At 37.7% G+C, this 20,721-nt stretch overlaps 3 protein-coding genes across 3 annotated transcripts; all 3 read right to left on the bottom strand.

Annotated features, from left to right (window-relative positions):
* Nucleotides 1–688: 688 nt before the first annotated feature.
* LOC122431393 (putative olfactory receptor 10D4) lies at nt 689–1,618 on the bottom strand. The gene has a single exon (XM_043452692.1). It carries the CDS (start codon nt 1,616–1,618, stop codon nt 689–691), a length of 930 nt encoding a protein of 309 aa, XP_043308627.1.
* Nucleotides 1,619–11,165: 9,547 nt separating this feature from the next.
* On the bottom strand, nt 11,166–12,095 carry LOC122431375 (putative olfactory receptor 10D4). Its single transcript, XM_043452676.1, has one exon. It carries the CDS (start codon nt 12,093–12,095, stop codon nt 11,166–11,168), a length of 930 nt encoding a protein of 309 aa, XP_043308611.1.
* A 2,465-nt stretch (nt 12,096–14,560) lies between these two features.
* On the bottom strand, nt 14,561–15,490 carry LOC122431416 (putative olfactory receptor 10D4). Its single transcript, XM_043452732.1, has one exon. The coding sequence runs from the start codon at nt 15,467–15,469 to the stop codon at nt 14,561–14,563; it is 909 nt and encodes a 302-aa protein (XP_043308667.1). The 5' UTR covers nt 15,470–15,490.
* Nucleotides 15,491–20,721: the final 5,231 nt, after the last annotated feature.

Raw genomic sequence — 20,721 nt, 5'->3', positions numbered from 1 at the left:
ATTATAGAATTCAAATCACTGTAGTAAAGGACAGATATATTTAACTAAGATTGACGATCTATTAAAATACATATTAGTAGATATATGGATATCACCTGGCTTCTGAAATGTAACTGAAATTCTTTACATCAAGATGAAATACATAACATTTATTTAAATATATACTAAAAAGTGACAAAATTAATGGAACAAATTTAATAGACTACAGATTTTTTTTGAAAATTGGAGAATATTCAATGCAAATTGAAAAGAAGTCCCTAGAAGAAGTCAGCATTTATGCTATAATTCTGACAATACAGCAGAAGCATTAGCACAAAGTTAAAAACCTTGCATTCACATCCTAGCTCAGCAACTTTCTATCTCTGTGACACTGCAAAACTGTCCTAACCTCTCGGTGCCTTAATATCCCCCTCTGTAAATTGGAGTAATAATATCTACTCCATGTGATAATTATAATAAAAACATGTGTCAATATTTGTAAAGTGCATAGAATACTGCCTGTAAGTGCTGTAAAAGATTATGCTGAAAAAAATTTATATAAATATATACACAGTAATCATAAAGAATTAATTCAACCTACTTGTCCCAGATCTCACTTAGCAGTCACACCAACTCTAAGACACTAGGTGCCCAGATAAATACAAGGCAAAATTGTAAGGACAGATAATGACAAAAGAGCTTATACTCCTCAGGTATGTACTCCCTGGATTAGTGCTTTTCTCAGAGCCAACTTGACATCCTTGTTTCTCAAGCTGTATATCAAAGGATTTAAGGATGGGGTAACAATATTATTTAATAGCTGAACCACAGAATCCAACCATGGGCTGGAGGCAGGCCGGAGATAAATGAGGACCACGGGTCCATAGAAGAGCAGGACAGAAGTCAGGTGGGCACTGCAGGTGGAGAAGGCTCTGTGCCTGCCTTCTGAGGAGCTGATCCTCAATATAGAGATAATGATGTGAGTGTAAGAGGTGAGGACAAGAAGGAAACACAGGAGTGCCACAACACCTACGTTGGTGACACTCACCCTGTGAGCTAGAGAGGTGTCCTCACAGGCCAGGGGCAGCACCACCGGGATGTCACAGAAGAAATTGCCCACCTCCGTGGGGCCACAGTAGGGTAACCTAAACACAAGAAATGTGAGGACAGACGCATGCACGCTGCTCCCCATCCAGGTGCTCAGAGTCAAGATGGCGCACACCCTGGGGCTCATGATGACCGTGTACCGCAAGGGGTGACAGATGGCGGCGAAGCGGTCACAGGCCATCACGGTGTACAGGAAACACTCCGTGCAGCCCAGGAAGTGATACAAGAAGAGCTGGCAGGCGCAGCCCTGGTAAGAGATGGTCCGGCTTTGCCCCAGTAGGTAGAGCATCATTTTGGGGGAACTCACGGAAGGGAAAAAGATGTCAAACACTGACAGGTTGCCCAGGAAGAAGTACATGGGGGTGTGGAGGTTGGAGGAAGTGAGGATGGCCAGGAGAATGAGCAGGTTCCCCACAAGAGTGAGCAGGTAGAAGGTGAGGAAGAAGACAAAGAGCGCGTGTTCCAGCCCCTGTGTGTGAGGGATTCCCATGAGGAGGAACTCGGTTACTGGCGTGTAATTCCTCATCTTCATATCTAGTCACACCTGGAAGGTCAGACAGTGGTCTCACTGAGATGGGCTTTCCCCAAAACGCTAATACCTGCACAGAACCCACTGGAAAGGGATAACATCTGTATACTATACATAAAAATAGAGATGAGAATGACAACCCACTCCAGTATTCTTGCCTGGAGAATTCTATGGACAGAGGAGCCTGGAGGCCTGCCATCCATGGGATCTCAAAGCACTGGACACAACTGCGTGACTGAACTGACCTGAACTGATTGATGTGAATGGTTCTCAAAAATGCTCTCACCATCATAACTGGAACAGCAGAAAACTGAAAACCATCTATGGTAATACAGGAAAACAGGATGGAAATGATAATACTTAATGCAGGCAAAAGCATCAAGCAATTAGCAATATTAAAAACAACTATCTTCTTTCAACATAAAATTCTGTCTTTCAATAGAATTTACATCTGCAATATGACAATACGTATGGAGACAATTAAGGTTTTTAAGACTCAGTGTCATTAATTAGGGAATATCTTAAGAAAATCCATGGAGTCAACTAAGTCAGTTTTAGCCCAAACTCCAGTAGAGCCAATTCCCATCTTCTCTCACCTGCCTCTAGTATGTATAACCCATCAGATGAGAGAGCATTCTAGAAAGAAGGCACCTACAGATGGAAGGGAAAGAGTGGACTTGGGCTCGAATCCAGGCTCCACATCCACCCTCTTGGTTTCCTTTCCTTTTAGATGCCATGGAACATGAGGGCCAGGCTCTGAAACCAGAGAAGCTGAACACACCTCTTTGTCAGAGGAGTGGCATTCATTCCCTGAAGAGCGAATAGGTACTTTGGGTATTCCTTTGGGACCGTCTCCCCAAAGGAGATATCTGTAGAACAGAGGAAGCAATTAGACTGGAGACTTTCCTTCCTCCTTCTCCCCTCCACTTCTTTACTTCTCTCTATCTCATTAATTCTTAGACTAAAATGCAATTATGCAAAAGCATTTACTTCTTTTCAAATCCCTTTGATTAACAGTAACTCTTAGACATTTTTTTCCTTCAGTAGAGAGCCATCCATTAAGTTCAAATATTTGAAATTACCCAGTGATCCTGTGCTGAAAGAACTGAGTTTAAGGAAAAAGCTGGAGATTAGGAAAGTAACCACTTAGAAATGAGGCAATAATCTCATCTGGTATTGACAAAACCTTTTTTCTATAATTAGTTCCCCAATATCACTTTCTCAACTGCCTCAATTAATATCTTATCCTTTTCTAAAAACCCTTTTTTCATTTTCATCAAAGATCACTACTAGCCTTTATCTAGCATGCTTTAACTACTCTAATTTGGTTCAATTTATGTTTTAGGAATCAATCTGCTAAGTACTGTGTAGAGAAAGGATCAGAACACCAAAGTCAGAATTAAGTAGGGCTGTGATCATGTTATCTTTACTGGCCATTCAATGAAACAAGCACATGGATCTATTTTAAATGTTATAGCTAAAATCACTTTGAGATCACACAAAATGACAATGGTTTGCATATTCACAGCATCCTAATAATCACTGTCTTTTTTTCTATGCTAAGGAATTCAGAAGTCTTCTGTTTCTATGCTTTTGAAATTATAATTACTTCTTACTGAGAATATCCTATTTTATTTAAACAAACTCTTCAAGGCTCCTTTATTTCACCCTTGCACCAACCCTATGAATAGATGTTATTTTCTTTTTGAAGATAAAGATAAGGCTGTGGAAAAGTTTAAATAGTTATGTACTCCAAAAGCCAATCACAGAACTTAGATTTGAATGTCAGTCTGTCTGCATTTGAAACTTACGATCACTTCTAACAAAATGGAATAAATAATTTTAGTCTTAATTTTAAAAGCAAATGTAGCCTTATATTTCTACCCATTTTCTTATTTGTTAGCTTTGTTTTCAAAATGAAGATGGTGAATCATGTCATCATAAAACCTAAAATTTTTTGACAAGCAATGATTTCTTTAATATTTTAGACAGCTTTATTGAGGTACAATGTCTATGCCATAAAGTACCCACTTTAAGTGTACAACTCAATAGACTATACTTACAAAGAATATGTATCGATAGTTGAACAACCATTACCACAATCTAATCTTAGAATATTTCCCTCATAATATATATACTATGTGTATATGTATTATGTACTTATGTGTACATGTAAATAAGTATATATACAATACACATAATATATATATATATATATATATATATATTCCCTCTTTATATACACACACAACAATCAATTTACTTTACATCTCAATGAACTTGCCCTTTTACTAGTGGAGTGACAAAATGTATGTTGCTTTTTTGTCTGACTTCTTTCACTGAACACAGCATTTTTGAGACTGATCTCTGCTGTTGCACTGATCAGTATTTTGTTCCTACATATTTATGAAGTATATTGTAGCATATGAATATTTTGATTTCCTGAACCATAGGTGAAAAGTCTAACTATATCCTAGTACTTACAGACCCCTACAGTTCATGGGGTCACAAACAGTTGGACACAACTGAGCTACTAACACTTTCAGAAATTTTTTAATATCTCAAAATCATCATCATCATTATCCACGCAAAACTGTGTTATTTTGGATTGTGTCACATGTTAAATAGTTCAATGCATGAATTCTGAATATATATACACACATATATCCATAGTTTTAATTATTTTGCTTCAACTTGTAATCTAAATTTCTATACTATGAAAAACATTTACTGAATTAGTGAAAATCAGCCCAGCACTGAAATGATTTATAATTAGTAATGTGCCCCAATCTTTCCTTTCTCAATTGCCCTTACTATAAATTGAATATTTTACTTTGTATGTAAGTAATTCCAAGAAATCTTCAAGGGTTTTGTGCATCTCACAATTACTATCCCCATGATTCATTAAAACACAAATATTAGGAAGAGATATAATCCATTGCTATGGGTGTTGTTGTTCAGCTGCTAAGTCATGTCCAGCATTTTGTGACCCCATGGACTGCAGCATGCCAGGCTTCCCTGTGCTTTACTATCTCCTGGAGTTTACTAAAATTCATGTCTTATGAGTTGGTGATGCTATCTAACCAACTCATCCTCTACCGCCCCCTTCTCCTTTTGCCTTCAATCTTTCTAAACATCAGGGTCTTTTCCAATGAGTCGACTGTTCACATCAGGTGACCAAACTACTGGAGCTTCAGCTTCAGCATCAGTCTTTCCAATGAATATTCAGGGTTGATTTCCTTTAGGACTGACTTGGTTTCATCTCCTTGCAGACCAAGGGACTCTCAAAAGTCTTCTCTAGCACCACAGTTCGAAAGCATCAATTCTTCAGCGCTCAGCCTGCTTTATGGTCCAATTCTCACATCTGTACATGGCTACTGGAGAAAACATAGTTTTGAGTACACATTTAAGTTCTGCACCCCTCCTTTAATTATATTATTTGTTTTGCTGTTGCTGTTCCTGACGATGCAGTAGATTTTATAAACTGGTGTATGCGTGTGTGTTTGTGTGCATGTGTTTTAAATAAAATTTTATGTTGTGTGCTATATTAAAGTTTTACATTTAGGAAAGATTTAAAGTGCTTAATTTTTTTTTTTTTTTTTTGCAATCCCAGTCATTACAACACTGATTTAGAAGGAGCTTAGAAAAGTGGTTGGATTTCATTCAGATTTGGCTTGCATATATCTTCAACTTAAGTGAGAATACATATTTAAATTAGTGTATGTTGTTGTTTTGTATCCCATGTTTCACTCAAGTTTCTGTTTCATCTAAATACATATGCTATTACATGATAATTTAAAAGAATAAGTGGTACCCATTCATTCTCTTAATAAACTCACCCACAGTGCTCACTAGGTACTGGGGCATGTCCAACACATACAATGGTGAATAAGATAAACATGATGGAACTTTCCATTGCACAGAATAGAAATCTACTGAACAAGCTTAAATATTAGTGTGATAACTATTTGTCATAATCACTAGACAGGTTTTACAAGATATCATAACATGAGGGTTCTTCCATCAGTATCCAGCCTTAATAGGATGGCAAACTAATACTAGAATTGTTTGAATCCAGCATATAGTCTAGGACTCACTCCCAAAGCATAGGAATAGGATTCTGTATGATCTTAGATTTTACCTGTCAGGTTAGGAGGGGCCATGGAATTGTACATCAAACCACTGTCTGTGGGTGCAAATGGACTTCATTTTGTCCTTTTTGTCTCATGCTTTTTGTAAGGGCAGCAATTTATTTTATTTGGGATTTTTACTTTTTGTTTTGTTTTAATGGTTTCAAATGATATGTATACTTTGGGGAGTAAAAATGGAACACAAACCTATACATCAGTAAAATGTCATAGACAATAAGGACTGATGTGTCCGTGGGGTCTCCTGTAAATATTCTCCTTCTTTCTCTCTGGATTCTGGAGAAAAGTGAGAAATAATGAACAACTTGAGTATTATGGGAGGCCAAGTTAGAAAATGTAACAGTGGAAAAACCAAATACACATGGTAATTGAACCCAGTAATTAGGACATCTTCTCTTCAAAAAACACTGGACAATAAGGCTTTCCCACCGCTTTCACACTAGAGGGTTATCTGGGATGTTGTCAGTATGATACAACAGGAAACAGTGATAGTAGGAGTTAAGAAGGCTTGGTACTAGACCTGCATTTAGCCTAACTACATGTGTTATGAAGGGCAAGATATTTATTGCTATATCTCAGTGCTACCATTTACAGAGGGGTGTAATGTGTTGTGGCACAGAATTAGTAGAGATAAGAAGAAAGTCAATATATAAACATGACTGATGTTTGTGTATATTGTACTAGTTATTTACTGAACAATCTCTGCGTATCATGAGCTCTAAAGAGAGCTCAATAAAGGCCATGTAAGCTAGGCATAAACAAACACATAATAATAAAAATACCAAAACCCAAACAGAAGGAGAAAATGCAGAAAACATCAAGAGAAAAATAACTCATTATCCCTTACACAGGAACCTCAGTAAGAACTATGAGTGACTTCACATGTGAAACAGTGGAGATCAGAAGACACCAGAATAAATATTTAAATACCCAAAAGGGAAAAAAAGTCAACCACTAAACTACCTACATTAAAGGTATCATCAAAATGAATATGAAATAAACATATTCTATGAAAAATTAAAATGGAAAGAATTTGTTTCCAGCAGATGCAACTTACAAGAAACACTAAATGAAGTTCTTCAGGCTAAAAATATGTAACACTTCATGGTAATCCAAATCCAAATAAAAACAAACAGCACTGGTAAAGCTAAACATGTTATTCAGCTCCGTTCAGTTCAGTTGCTCAGTCGTGTCCGACTCTTTGCAACCCCATGAACCACAGCATGCCAGGCCTCCCTGTCCATCACCAACTCCCGGAGTCCACCCAAACCCATGTCCATTGAGTTGGTGTTGCCATCCAACCATCTCATCCTCTGTCATCCCCTTCTCCTCCTGCCCTCAATCTTTCCCAGCATCAGGGTCTTTTCAAATGAGTCAGCTCTTTGCATCAGGTGGCCAAAGTATTGGACTTTCAGCTTCAATGTCAGTCCTTCCAATGAACACCCAGGACTGATCTCCTTTAGGATGGACTGGTTCGATCTCCTTGCAGTCCAAGGGACTCTCAAGAGTCTTCTCCAATACCACCAGTTCAAAAGCATCAATTCTTCGGCACTCAGCTTTCTTTACAGTCCAACTCTCACATCCATACATGACCACTGGAAAAACCATAGCTTGGACTAGACAAACCTTTGTTGGCAAAGTAATGTCTCTGCTTTTTAATATGCTGTCTAGGTTGGTCATAACTTTCCTTCCAAGGAGTAAGTGTCTTTTAATTTCATGGCTGCAATCACCACCTGCAGTGATTTTGGAACCCGGGAAAATTAAGTCTCTCACTGTTTCCCCATCTATTTGCCATGACATGATGGGACCAGATGCCATGATCTTAGTTTTCTGAATGTTGAGCTTTAAGCCAACTTTTTCACTCTGCTCTTTCACTTTCATCAAGAGGCTCTTTAGTTCTTCTTCACTTTCTGCCATAAGGGTGTCATCTGCATATCTGAGGTTATTGATATTCCTCCTGGCAATCTTGATTCCAGCTTGTGCTTCTTCCAGCCTAGCATCTCTCATGATGTACTCTGCATATAAGTTAAATAAGCAGGGTGACAATATACAGCCTTGATGTACTCCTTTACCTATTTGGAACCAGTCTGTTGTTCCATGTCCAGTTCTAACTGTTGCTTCCTGACATGTTATTAAAACACTCTATAAATGTATATTTTCTAATTTCTATGAACTTATTTTAAAACCAAATATGTAAAGCAATATGTGCATAAACTATTATGGGGCATGCAATATATATGAAAATGTAAAACACTTATCAATAATAGCAAAAAAGAGGTAAATGGGAGCCAATCTGTATTGGGCTAAGAAAATAACATGATAGTTCAAAACCATAGAAACAAATGGCGAATGTCAACAATAAGTAGGAATGTCATTATAACAAAAGCTATAAATACATAACTGCTTTACATACTTCCTTAAAAGTCATAAAATTATACAAAGTGATAATTATAACAGTATGTTTTGGGAATTGTAACATTCATAGATATAATATAGATTTAACCATTTTATCCCAAAAGGAGAGGGGAAGGAAGAGAACTGTATCGAAGTAGTGTCTCTATATCACTCTGGAATTAATTTAGCATACACCTGAAGCTGATTATGATAAGTTAGGATATAAGATGGTAAGCCCTAGAGCAACTATTAAGGTAATAACTCAAGGAATATAATGTAAAACTCATTAAAGAAATTTAAAATGCTACATTATGCACTAATTTTTAAAAGTAAAGGAGAAATAGAGGAACAAAAAGACATGGAATGAGACATATAGAAAACAAAAAGTAAAATATCACATGTAAATACGATTGTATCCATATTAACATTAAAATGTGAATGAATTAAAATTCAATCTAAAGGCCAAGATGGTCAGGCTGCACTTTTTTAAACTATCTTTATTGTTTTTGGGTTTTTTTTTTTACTGTGTCGGGTCTTGTTTGGTGTGCAGGCTTTTCTGTCCTTGAGGTGAGTGGGCTACACTTCCTACTGCGGTCACTTTGCTTGTTGACGGGCTCTAGGCACGACAGGTCGCTCAGTAGTTGCAGTTCCCAGGCTCTAGAGCAGAGGCTCAATAGCTGTGGCTCACAGGTTCAGTGGTTTTGCAACATGCCTGATCATCCCAGATCGGGATCGATTCCGTGTATCCTGCATTGGCAGGTGGATTCTTTACCACTGAGCTACCTATGGAACCTTACAGAAGACACACACACACAGAGATTCAAGATACTCCCTCACAGAGACAGATACAAATAGAAGGAAAATAAAAGCATAGAAAAACAGAGATGTCATACAAACAACAACCACAGGAAAGCTGAAATGGCTAAATTAATAGCCAAAATAGACTTTAAAAGTATTACTAGAAGACTTCCAAGAGGACTTATGCCAAGACGCAACTCCTGGGACTGTGGCTGCCACCTCCCCCATCCCTGTGGCAGGCCACTGCCAACCCACGCCTCTGCAGGAGACCCTCAAACACTCACAGCATCTCCCCTTTTGCATCTCTGTCGGGATCCCAGGATTCACTCCCTCGCCCCAACCACCAATAAAGCAAAACTGGCTGGAAGCATGCAAACTAGTGCTTCTCAACCCTGATTGAATAATGGAATTTTCTGGGAACTTTTAGAACTGTTACTATTCAATTGTCTAAGGTGGAGATTGGGCATCAGTATTGTTTTACAGCTTTCTAGATGATGATTCTAGTCCTATTCTCTGACCCTGTCTTCCCTGCCCCACCTTTTTCCCTATCAAAATTCGTTCTCATCTGTGGTTTGGAAAAAGTTGTAATATATTCATCTGAAATAAGAAATTGAAAAAAAAAGTATTACTAGAGATAAAAAAGGGGCATTTTATAATGATAAAAGTGTCAGCCCTTTATGAAGAGAGTACAGTTATGAATATATATGGATTTAATAACATATAGTGACCTCAGAAACCAAAGTAACTAGGGATGTTCAGGCCACATAAAATAAGAAGTGGGAAAAAATAGTAACCTGCTACATGGATGAACCTTCAAAATGTTATGCTAAGTTGAAGAAAGCAGTAACAAAAAAATATACATTTTATGTAGTTCTATTTCTATAAAGTGTCCAGAACAAGCAAATTTATCAATACAGAAAGCAGATTATCAGTTGCTTAGAGAGGAAGATGATAAGGATAATAATAACAGAATGGTAGCTAAAAGGTATAGGGTATCTTTTTGTGATGATAAAAAAATGTTGTAAAATAGACCATGGTGATAGTTGAAATTCTAGTATATACTTAAAAAAACATTAATTGTATAAGTTAAATGTGTGAATTATTTGGTATGTGAATTGTATCTCAATAAAACTGGTTTAAAAATTGCAGCAATTGAAAATGTTTGATACACTGTTAGAACAAGAATATATATATACTATGACTACAACTGTAGAGGCACACATATGTAGATAGGTATATGGATGATACAGTTGAAATAATTATAAACAGGAAGTCAGAAACTTTTGTTTCAATTTAGTCACTAATGAGAGAGAGAGGAGAAATAACAGAATATTGATAGTGATTATCATTTGGGTGGTAGGATTAATTTGCAATTTCTAGACACTTCAGTTTTTACATTTTTCCTGTTTTCTTCAAACCTATTTGTTTACTTGAGGAAAAAAGTTATCTTGATGAACCAGGAATCTGGAATTCAAATTCAGTCTTTGATTTAATGACAGGAAATCTGAAATCATTATTAAAGAATCCAAACCATGGTCATAAAGAGCAGAAACACTGACCTAAAACTAGAGGATCTGTGGCAATACCTATTAGTAGATAACATGGATATCACCTGGCTTCTGAAATGTAATCAAATTTCTTAATCTCAGACTCAAGTATTGAACACTCATCACAATATAGATGAAAAACTGATGGAAACTAATGTAACGAGTTGAATAAACTAGATTTTTTTCTGAAAAATTGGAGAATACTGTCTGTAAATTGAAAGAAAGTGCCTGGAAGAAGTAGGCATTTAAGCTATCTCTGATGACACAGAGGCAGAATTAATAGCACAAAGTTAAAACCCTTCCATTAACATCCTAGCTCAGCAACCTTCTATCTCTGTAAACTGAAGTGTCTTAACCTCCACTGCTTTAATATATTCCCCTGCAAATTGGGATAATAATATCTACTGTATATGATAATTATCATAATAACTTATGTCGGTATTTATAAAGTGGACAAAATAGTGTCTTGCACAGGGTAGTGCTATAAAAGATTTTGTTGAATAAAAGTTTATGTAAATACTACATGATAATGACAGAGAATGCATTCAACCTACTTGTCCCAAATCGCACTTAGCAGTCACACCAACTCTAAGAAACTAGTCGCCCCCAATGAATACTGGGCAAATTTATAAGAACAGGTACTGACAGAAAAGCTTACACTCCTCAGGTATGTACTCCCTGGATTAATGCTTTTCTCAAAGCCAACTTCACATCCTTGTTTCTCAAGCTGTATATCAAAGGATTTAAGGATGGGGTAACAATATTATTCAACAATGGAACCACAGATTCCAACCATGTACTCGAGGCAGGCTGGAGATAAATGAGGACCACGGGTCCATAGAAGAGCAGGACGGAAGTCAGGTGGGCACTGCAGGTGGAGAAGGCTCTGTGCCTGCCTTCTGAGGAGCTGATCCTCAATATAGAGATAACGATGCGAGTGTAAGAAGTGAGGACAAGAAGGAAACACAGGAGTGCCACAGCACCTACGTTGGTGACACTCACCCTGTGAGCTGGAGAGGTGTCCTCACAGGCCAGGGGCAGCACCACCGGGATGTCACAGAAGAAATTGCCCACCTCCGTGGGGCCACAGTAGGGTAACCTAAACACAAGAAATGTGAGGACAGACGCATGCACGCTGCTCCCCACCCAGGTGCTCAGAGTCAAGATGGCGCACACCCTGGGGCTCATGATGACCGTGTACCGCAAGGGGTGACAGATGGCGGCGAAGCGGTCATAGGCCATCACGGTGTACAGGAAACACTCCGTGCAGCCCAGGAAGTGATACAAGAAGAGCTGGCAGGCGCAGCCCTGGTAAGAGATGGTCCGGCTTTGCCCCAGTAGGTAGAGCATCATTTTGGGGGAACTCACGGAAGGGAAAAAGATGTCAAACACTGACAGGTTGCCCAGGAAGAAATACATGGGGGTGTGGAGGTTGGAGGAAGTAAGGATGGCCAGGAGAATGAGCAGGTTCCCCACGAGAGTGAGCAGGTAGAAGGTGAGGAACAAGACAAAGAGCGCGTGTTCCAGCCCCTGTGTGTGAGGGATTCCCATGAGGAGGAACTCGGTTACTGGCGTGTAATTCCTCATCTTCATATCTAGTCACACCTGGAAGATCAGACAGTGGTCTCACTGAGATGGGCTTTCCCCAAAACACTAATGCCTGCACAGGATCCACGGAAAGGGATACTATCTATATATTGTACATTAAAAACCTCTAGACGGGAGTCAGTCCAGTTTTCACTAATTAATGTGCAAGTCACTTTTCATCTGTGTCCTCTGAAGGATAACAGATAACACAAGAGGCAGACTAGAGCAGAGGGCAGAGGATAAATCATGCCCTTGGATTTATCTGAGTTTAAATGCACACTCCATGATTTTGGACAATTTTGAAAAAGTCTCCAAATCTCCTTGGTATCTGGTTAATAGTTGAATAATATGATTCTTATGAGGAATAATGCTTTAATGTATATAAAATCCCTAATATAATGGTTGCAACTGCCCACCCTCATTAGAAAATTCCCTCAAGGTACTAATATTCTGATTTCAGTGCTCCTTTACTCCACACATCACTTGGCTTTAGCTGACTTGTGCCTACAGCACTTTGGAATCACCTGTTGATTAAAATTATTCACAAAAATGCTTTCTCCATCATCAGCTAGAACAATGGACAACTAAGAACCATCTAGTGGAAATAGAGTGAAACAGGATGGAAATGATAATATTTAATGCAGGGAAAAAGCAACAGGCACTTAGCAATAATAAAAATAGCTATCTTACTTCAACGTAACATTCAATCTCTCAGTAGGAATTATGTCTGCAATATGACAATATATGCCATCCCGATGAAGGTTTTTAAGACTCAGCGTCATTAACTAGGGACTATCTTAAGACAATCCATGGAGTCAACTAAGTCAGTTTTAGCTCGAACTCCAATTAGAGCCAATTCCCATCTTCTCTCACCTGCCCATGGTGTGTTTAACCCATTAGATGGAGAGAGAGCATTCTAGAAAGAAGGAACCTACAGATGGAAGGGAAAGAGTGGGCTTGGCTAAAATCCAGGCTCCACATCCACCCTCCTGCTTTCTTTCCTTTAAATGTTGTGAAAAACAGAAGGCCAGGCTCTGAAACCAGGGAAGATGAATGCACCTCTTGGTCAGATTCAGCCAGTCAGAACTGAAAATCTAGACCAACATTTCCTGTGGTCCCTAAGAAAAGAAGCATCAGTTCCCTGAGGAGAGAACTTGGGGTATTCCTTTGGGACCCACTCTCTCCCCATGTGGGACAGCTATACAACAGAGAGCAATTTATCAGAGACTTTCCCCTCCTTCATTTTTTCTCCCCAGTGTCTCCACCTTATTAATTTTTAAACAACAAATAATAGAACAACAAATAATATTCAGAAAGCAAGATGTAAGGATAGCTATAATTATATAGAATTTATGATACCTCAGTGCTTTTTATAAACCAGTAACCATTCAGTTCTAGATTCAGACTGTCTGGGAGTAAAAATTTCTCTGGCCTTAGTTATTTCACCCATGAAAGGAGGATATGTATGTCTTTGTATCTATGTGTTAGGATTTTGTGAATTAAAGTAGTCAATACATGTAAAGTGTATCATATACATTGAACTATTTTAAGTGTTAGCTCTTATTCTAGATGTTTGGGTGGATAAATCTAAATAGATAATCAACCTAAAACTCATTTGATTAAAGATTAAAATTTAAATGTTGAAAGATTCAAAAACAAGTAAGTTATATTGTTAGTGGTTCAGTTTTATTTATTTTTTGTTGTTGTTATTGTTGTTCAATTTTAACTAATTACAGATCTATTAGATTTTTAGGAAATGGACCAAACCTATAATGAATAGAGAATGCTGGCTCAGAGAGACTTTCCTCTGCCAATTTACAGAAATCCAGTCTCCCATTTTATAAGAATAGATTAATGGCCAACTTCTCACTTGAGACATATGAGTAGAATTTTAATGCCAAATTTCTCTGATGGCCAAAAGCATAAAGCTCCAAATGGGATTGTTTTGTACTGAGAAGACATGATTAAAGCCATAGAAGTTATAAACCAAGTTTAAACTTAAATTTACCAAACTGTGCAATTCTACTTTAAAATTTCATACCTTGTTGACCTGGTTTTATTAAATGGCCAAAAAGAGATTGTAAGAGAATAGAGTAAGGCATATATTTTGGGAAAGAAGGAAGGAAGCCAGTCCATGTTCTCCAGAACCTTTCTTCTTTATGGTAATCAATCAAAACATAGTTCCCATGAGAACAGACTGTGTAAAGCAGAAAAGATACACTGTTTTGGCAAATTAAAACAGAGAAAGACTGAGTTAATCTGAAAAGCTTCCTTGAAGTGGTACATCGTGGCTCAGTCCACCAATCCCCAACCACATGACTTAGGACTCCCAAGAGATGTCACATAGCATCTTCACCCAGCTCACTATTTCGGCAGCAATCCTGTTGTACAAGCAGTGTATCTGAAGCAACTCCTCAAAGAATTTCAGAGAGGAACTGCCACCATACCTTATGCCCCAGAACGTGGACCACTTAAGTTAATACTTTCCTCAGAGCCAGCTTCACATCCTTGTTTCTCAAGGTGTAAATCAAAGGATTAAGGGAAGGGGTGACAATATTATTTAACACTTGGATAACAGAGTCTAACCAGTGGCTGGAGTCAGGCCAAAGATAGATGAGCATCACAGGCCCATAGAACAAGATGATTGAAATCAGGTGGGCACTGCAGGTTGAAAAAGCTCGGCGCCTGCCTTCGGAGGATCTGATTTTGAAAATGGAAAGGATGATGCAACCATAGAAAGTAAAAATAAGGATAAGACATGTAAGAGTCACAAAATCCACGTTAGTGAAGCTTACCATCTGAGCTAGAGAGGTGTCTGCACAGGCCAGGGGTAGCACCTCTGGGATGTCACAGAAGAAATTGCCCACCTCATTGGGGCCACAGTAGGGTAACTTAAAAACAAGAAATGTGAGGATACTTCCATGTAGGCAGCCACCCAGCCAAGAGCCCACTGTCAAGGTGGTACACACTCTAGGGTTCATGATAACCATGTATCGCAAAGGATGACAAATAGCCACAAAGCGGTCATAGGCCATCACAGTGTACAGGAAACACTCGGTACCACCCAGGAAGTGGTAAAAGAAGAGCTGGGAGGCACAGCCCTGGTAAGAGATGGTCTGGCTTTGGCCCATTAGGTAGAGCATCATTTTGGGGGAACTCACTGAAGGGAAAAATATGTCAAACACTGACAGGTTGCCCAGGAAGAAATACATGGGGGTGTGGAGGTTGGAAGAAACCAGAATGGTGAGGAAGATGAGCAGGTTTCCCAGTAAAGTGAAAAGATAGAACATCAAAAACAGGATGAATAGCAAGTTCTCCAGCCCTCCAGTGTTAGGAATTCCCAGCAATATGAACTCTGACACGGAAGTGTAGTTCTGCATGTTTATGCACCAGGCAGTCCTGGAAAAGAAAGCATTCATGATATAAGACCACAAATAACTAAGAAAATATCTTCCTAGTAGAGTTATTTCTCAAGCAGTGGCTGTGAGCAAAAAAACATCAAAGAGGAAAAGGAAATCAGTAATAAATCCAGGCCTGCAGCTAAATAATGTGTTACATTTGGCCTCAGTATTTTTCATATGCAAAATTACATAGGATAATTTATCTCTATAGTTGACAAATCTCGCAGTAATCCACACTTATTATAGGTTTTAAGTAGTTTCTCCCAATCCAGTTTATCATCACACAGACTGGTATATTACAGAAGCATCTTCTCCAAGGAAAATTTGGAATCAGATGGCAAAGTTGTTTTGTATTATAAGCCAAGTCATAATTAGTTGCTCAATAGACCAACTGGGCTTGTCTAGTGGCCCAGCTAGTAAAGAATTTGCCTGCAAATCAGGAGGCCCTGGTTTGATTCCTAGGTCAGGAAGATCGCCTGGAGACGGGATAGGCTACCCACTGCAGTATTCTTGGGTTTCCCAGGTGGCTCAACTGGTAAAGAATCGGCCGGCAGTGCAGGAGACGTGGGTTTGATCCCTGGGTTGGGAAGATCCCCTGGAGAAGTGCGTGGCAACCAACTCCAGTATTCTTGCCTAGAGAATCCCAAGGAAAGAGGATCTTGGTGGGCTACAGTCCATGGGTCGCAAAGAGTCAGACATGACTGAGCGACTAAGCACAGCAAAGCAATAGACCAACTATCCAAGTATATGCATATAAAAATGTGAACCTAAACAGAAATTATACTCACTTACCTATTTATTTTTACTTTCAGCAATAGTGTTTTCCATTGTTTAGCATTTACATTCAAGAAAAGATATACAATTCATATTTATAACATGCTCACACACACACAGGAATTACACCAAGTCTAGAAGAAAGCCTCGTGTAAGTAACAGAAATAATATTGCATCCCACCAGAAATATGTCCCTCCTCAGGAAGACTTTATTTCTATACTACAGATCTCATACATGTAAGTTTCAATGACATTATTATTTTTTAACTTCATTAATTAATGTCTGTCAGATAAACCAAAAGATCCTCAATTATTTTTTCTGAAGGCCCAATATCTTCTTTTGTTCCTTTGAATCAAATTTTATGTTAGCCCTCCACATGTTGTCACTTGGATATAACTTATTTTTCTCTGCCTGTGATCATTATTTGCTCATAGGAAATAATCTGATAGATCTATTAATATTAATTTATAAATTGCTAATCTCTTACCATTTCCTACATTGTTTCAATTTTATAAGAATAAAGGCTTATAGCCATACAAGAAAAAAAGCTCAATAAGTAGAATTTATGGCAAAGAATGAAGAAGTGAGAAAGTAGGAGCTCTTCAGAATAGTCTTGAAATCAATCTATAGAGCCAGGGCCCTGTATAAAGCTTGTCCTGCACAAAATGTTTGAGTAGATTGTGATTCTGGCAAAAATACAAACAGGAAAGCAAAAAAACTCCTTTCCAGCCCAAAATATAATATACATATTGAGTTTAAACCTCAACAATTAATTTAATCTCACAAACATTAATTTTCTATCCACCTGCTAGAAATATAAAGATGAATAAAAGAAAGTGTTAGCCCCTAAAGAACTTACTCTAATAGAAAACTGGTTTTTAACTCTGACCCTGACTCTATCATTTTCTACCTCTGGGCCGTAGGAAACTCACTTAACCTATCTGAGTCTCAACTCTTACAAAAGAATAGTGGATAATCATATTTTCTGCCTGATAAAGTCTTTGTGAGGATTGAATGAGATAACAAAAATAAAATTCCTTGCCCGGTGCTTGGCACTTAGTAGTAAATGTCCAATATCAAAGACTAACCTCATGCATATAAGAAAATGGTAATGTAGTTAAAACAAAAGCATTGAAGGTGTGATGAAGATATAATTAGAAATGGAGTTGAAAAGGGATCTGCAAGATTTGAAAAAAAGTAGAGTAAACATAGTCAACTGATCTTTGACAAAAGAGCAAAGGCAATGCAATGAGAAAAAATAGTCTTTTAAAACTAATGATTCCGGAACAACAGGACATCTCTCTCTAACACACATAAATACACAAAATGTATCTAGACATAGACCTTATACTCTCCACAAAAATCAACTCCAAATGAATAACAAACCTGAATGTGAAATGCAAAACTACTGGGCTCCTAAATGATAATTTAAGAGAAAATCTAAATGATTTTGGATATGGCAATGAGTTTTTAGATATAGCACCAAAGGCACAATTCATAAGAGAAATAACTGATACACTGAACTTCATTAAAATTAAAAAAAAAAACTTGTTTTGCCAAAGACACAGCCAAGATAATAAGAAGATAAGCTACAGAATGACAGAAAATATTTTGTAAAAGACAACATCAGACAAAGGACTAATGTTATGAAGAACTCTTAAGATTCAGCAATAAGAAAATCAACAACCCAATTAAAAATTAGCCCAAAGACCTTAACAGATACCTCACCAAAGAAGACAAATATACAGCTAGAAAATAAGGACATAAAAGGATGTTGCACATTATGTCATCAGGGAAATACAAATCAAAACAAATAGATAACACTACAAACTTAGAATGCCCAAAGTCTAAAACACTGACAATACCAAATACTAGTGAGAATGTGAACTAACAGGAACTCTTATTTCTGGTAGACATGCAAAATGGCAGAGTCACTTTGTAAGACAGGCAGTTTCTTATGAATCTCAATATATTCTTACCATGATCCAGCAGCCATGGTCCTTGATATTTAAGCAAATATCAAGTTGAAAACATATTTTAACACAAAAGTCTCCATATTGATGTTTATATAAACTTTATGCATAATTGCCAAAACTTGGAAGCAACCAGGATGTCCTTTGGTAGGTGGATGGATAAACTATGGTATATCCAGACAATGGAACATCATTAAGTGCTATAAAGAAATGAGCCATCAACCTATGCAAAGACATGGAGGAATAATGAGGCTGTATTACTAAATGAAAGAAGGCTATCTGAAAGAGCTACAACCTTTATCATTCCAACCATATGACATTCTGGAGACAGTAAAAAGATTACTGGTCGACAGGGAATGGATAGGTGGAACACAAAGGACTTTTAGGTCAGTGAAAATACATTGTATGGAATGGTAGATAGATGCTATTATATATTTGTTCAAATCCATTGAATGGACAAAACTGAAAGTGGACCCCAAAGTAAACTATGGACTTCAGGTAATTATAATGTATCAGGGTAGATTTATCTTTTAAAGCAAGTGTACCCTCTTGGTGGGGATGTTTGATAATGGGACAGGCTGTACATGTGTACGGGCCTAGGGTATATGAGAAATCTGTACTATAAACCAAAAACTCATCTAAAAAAATAAAGCTTTGTTTAAAATAGCAAGGAAAAACACACAGGTCAGGAAAAATGTTCTTTTCATCAGACCTTCAACAGAGGATTATGTAAATATCTGGCAGAATTAAAAGATATCTTGTAGGCTAGAGGTGCATAAATTCTCCCTTTACCTGAACTTTGTTTCTAGCTCAACAGTCAAATTCACAAAGGTGTTTGTTCCAAACATGCCATCAACAAAAGTGCAAATTTTACAAATTACCTTAGATCCACTTTCAAACTTCTCTTTCCTCCTCTGCAGTTAGCACTCAATGCCTTATCTCCATCCAAACCTATTCTCAGGAAAGAATCTGACATGAAAAAAAATTCTAAGAACAGATAATAACAGAAGATTTTCAAGCAGAAATTTTTACCTCTTAGAGAAACAGAAGGAACTATTTTGTTGCAAAGGAGACTAAACTAGATGTTTTCTTCCAACTCTGAATTCTAAAATTTTATATTATTAGCATTTTATAAATTTTGTGGCTTTCACTATCACCACATTCAAAGATTTTTGCATTTTAACCTTCAGGGTTCAATGACATGAAAGTACGTATGCCTGCTAAAGGAAGTTCTCATACTGATAAGAAGAGCAGATTGATATTAATTAAAAGGGTAGATGTTAAGAGTGGGGATAGTTTTTATTTTTTATACTAACTGCAAAAGGGAATTCATAAACAAAGAATCTCTCTGCTTCAATCTCATCCACCTTCCTCATACAAACCATTCTCCTACCACATGAGCACATTTATCTCTGAGTCTCTCCCCCTTCATGCCCTTCTCAGTGCTGACTTACTAATGAATCACAGGACTCCACAACATATAAGAATTTTCATAACTTCATACTTCTCCTTCCTCAGTTGGTTGAACAGGGAAAATGATCAGGACAAATAGAGTTAAAAGCAAGACAGAGAGAGAGAAAAGAAAGAAGCATAGTGTAAGCAGAACAAGAGTTGAATAGAAGGAGGTAAAGTTTTAGACAAACATCAGCTAATGGAAAGCACACCTAACATGGGCAGAGGGATTTTTGTCAAGTTTTTAGGCAAGAGTGTGTTTCTAAAGTCAAAAGTCCGTATTGGCGTAAGATGCCATGACGTAGAGACAAGGTTCAGCGCCTTGTACTCTTGAGTCCAAGACACAAAGTTTCCACACTCAGCCCTGTCATGTAGTCTGGTCCTGAAATGCTGGGTTTATGATATTTTCAAACTGGAGAGTTTCTGTTGAGACACTATCCCCAGTGGCCCAATTAAGAATTGTGAATCAGCAAAAGGAGTAATTAGAGGTCCTCCTGTCTATCCTAACACCCGTTTCCCATTACACATCTCATTATTTCATAATATATTATAGATTCATTGTAAATGCCGCATTACAACTTTATAAACTATCTGGTAAATATTCAAAAGAGTGAGAAAAATACCAATATCTTTCCTTGACCTTATTTAATATGCTCTTTCCAATTGCTATAAACACATAGTTATATTTTTAACTACTTACAATCATACCCTATATGTAGTTTTGCATAATTCCTTTTTAATATTAATTTTTTGATTAATAATTTTTCTTATATCTGTCAAAATAAGCACACATAGGTAGGTACACAGATGTGTGTGTGTGTGTGTTAGCTGCTCAGTCATGTCCAACTCTTTGTGACCCCATGGACTGTAGCTCACCTGGCTCCTCTGTCCATGAGATTCTCCAGGCAAGAACACTGGAATGAGTTGCCATTTCCTTCTCCAGGGAATCTTCCCAAGGATCAAAGGATCAAACCTGGGTCTCCTGCATTGCAGGCGGATTCTTTACCAACTGAGCCAACAGGAAAGCCTGA

This window comes from Cervus canadensis, chromosome 29 (genome assembly GCF_019320065.1).
Source record: "Cervus canadensis isolate Bull #8, Minnesota chromosome 29, ASM1932006v1, whole genome shotgun sequence".
NCBI lineage: Eukaryota > Metazoa > Chordata > Mammalia > Artiodactyla > Cervidae > Cervus > Cervus canadensis.
The sequence above is the reverse complement of the archived record's forward strand: the minus strand, read 5'-3'. Positions and strand labels throughout refer to the sequence as shown.

What these genes read in the sequence shown, in the direction of transcription:
- LOC122431416 (XM_043452732.1), bottom strand. Translation starts at nt 15,469, where the DNA reads ATGCAGAACTACACTTCCGTGTCAGAGTTCATATTGCTGGGAATTCCT.
- LOC122431375 (XM_043452676.1), bottom strand. Translation starts at nt 12,095, where the DNA reads ATGAAGATGAGGAATTACACGCCAGTAACCGAGTTCCTCCTCATGGGA.
- LOC122431393 (XM_043452692.1), bottom strand. Translation starts at nt 1,618, where the DNA reads ATGAAGATGAGGAATTACACGCCAGTAACCGAGTTCCTCCTCATGGGA.